Genomic DNA, 1,616 nt, shown 5'->3' with positions numbered 1-1,616 from the left:
GGAAAATGAGTACAAAGTGGATAAAGCTATTATTCATCATTTGTATAAGAACCCTTCAATAAGATCAGAGAAGTTAAGATTATTAGACAAAGAATTTGCAAAAAAAATTGAAGAACATGAAAGAGGATGAAGAAACTCCTCATTCTTTGAAAGATGTTATTCTTGTTTCTTATGAAATTAATAACAAAAAGGATCCTAGGGCAATACAAAGAATCAAACAGAAGGTACCATCATTTCTATTTCTGTTCTTCTAAGCTAAGTTACTCTTCAAGAGTTGAAGTTTGTACATTATCTATTCTATCCTCATAACCTTGTCACCCCCCGCTGGCTAGAAGGTCCCTCTCCTATCCTATTTCCAATTCTGCTCTTATAAACTAATATAAATATTCATCATCATCATCATCATTGTTTGTTTTTTTGTTTCAGATGTTGGAACTGTATGAACAAAACAAAGTGGCGCCAGGTCATACAAGTGAAGTAGTTGACAGGAGTAAAAGTATGTGGGTGAATCAAAAGGGGTTGCAGCCACGAGAGCTGTTGCATATTTTTTGATGAGATGCTTTCGTTAGACATTTTTTCCATAAAAGACTAAGTGAACTGCTTGAATTCTAGAGAATATATATAGAGGCTGCAACTTCAGGTAATTGATTACAAAAACGGCCTCATAGATTTGTATATATAACGCTTGTGAAAATTTAAAAACTCAAGCTTTAGGAAACTTAGAGTGTTTTAATTCAATTTTTTTACTCCATGTTTGTTTATCTCTATAGGGCCACAAAATGGCATACAATGCCACGACCACTTTACCCTTACATTCATATGAATCTTAACCAATTTTAACATGAGAGAGAAGGTTAAATAGGTAAATTTAACTAATTAAGTAAAAAATAAAAGGATATCAGGATCATAATATGTGCGATATTCATCTCTAACTTGTCCACCACTGCGGCCACGTCCCCATTGTCTTCCATCCTGAAACCCCCAATCAAAATCAACACGAATAGGTCGATCATCAAGAATTGCCCTACTTATGTATTTTACTGAATCTTCAGTGTCTTCCCTAGAATAATACCTGGTTTTAAAAAAAGAAAAAAAAAAGAAAAAAGTAAACCTTTATCAACTAAAATAAATCATTTACCCTTTGTAAGGTGAAATAATTATATTACACGATGAAGCAGAAGCCACATGGTGTTTTTGTGTTCTTGTCTAAACCCATGATAATCTTTTTGATTTCTCCCGCACGAGAGAACAACTCATAGAGTTGCTCTTCAGTAGTGTAGAAAGACATGTTGCCAATGTATATGGTTGTTGAAGTTTGGAGTGCGTGTTCATATTCTTTTTGTGTTCCTAGAAACATTCTGTCACGATATGCTGAAATGTTTGTTGGATCCTGTAACATTAACATAGGTAATGAATAGAATGCACACTGATAAGTGATATTGGTAATTTAGTAATTGTAAAAATAGGAAAAAATATTGGATGTTACCTAGAACAGCAACGCCATTGCACCTTATCTAAAAATGAAGACAAGTAGTATATTGTGTTGTTACTCTCAAGTTAATAGTTACACATGCTTACAGAAACAAATCTAATGGAGGTTTATATGCAGGTTTGTG

The 1,616-nt window shown here is 33.4% G+C and overlaps 1 protein-coding gene across 1 annotated transcript; it reads right to left on the bottom strand.

The window, feature by feature from the left end:
• Positions 1-670: 670 nt before the first annotated feature.
• On the bottom strand, positions 671-1,399 carry LOC111915390 (nuclear cap-binding protein subunit 2). The gene is made up of 2 exons (XM_023911051.2): positions 1,167-1,399; positions 671-1,072 (listed from the first exon to the last, which is right to left on the bottom strand). The coding sequence occupies exons 1-2, from the start codon at positions 1,397-1,399 to the stop codon at positions 877-879; spliced, it is 429 nt and encodes a 142-aa protein (XP_023766819.1). The 3' UTR covers positions 671-876.
• Positions 1,400-1,616: the final 217 nt, after the last annotated feature.

Source organism: Lactuca sativa, chromosome 4 (assembly GCF_002870075.4).
Source record: "Lactuca sativa cultivar Salinas chromosome 4, Lsat_Salinas_v11, whole genome shotgun sequence".
Lineage (NCBI taxonomy): Eukaryota > Viridiplantae > Streptophyta > Magnoliopsida > Asterales > Asteraceae > Lactuca > Lactuca sativa.
The sequence above is the reverse complement of the archived record's forward strand: the minus strand, read 5'-3'. Positions and strand labels throughout refer to the sequence as shown.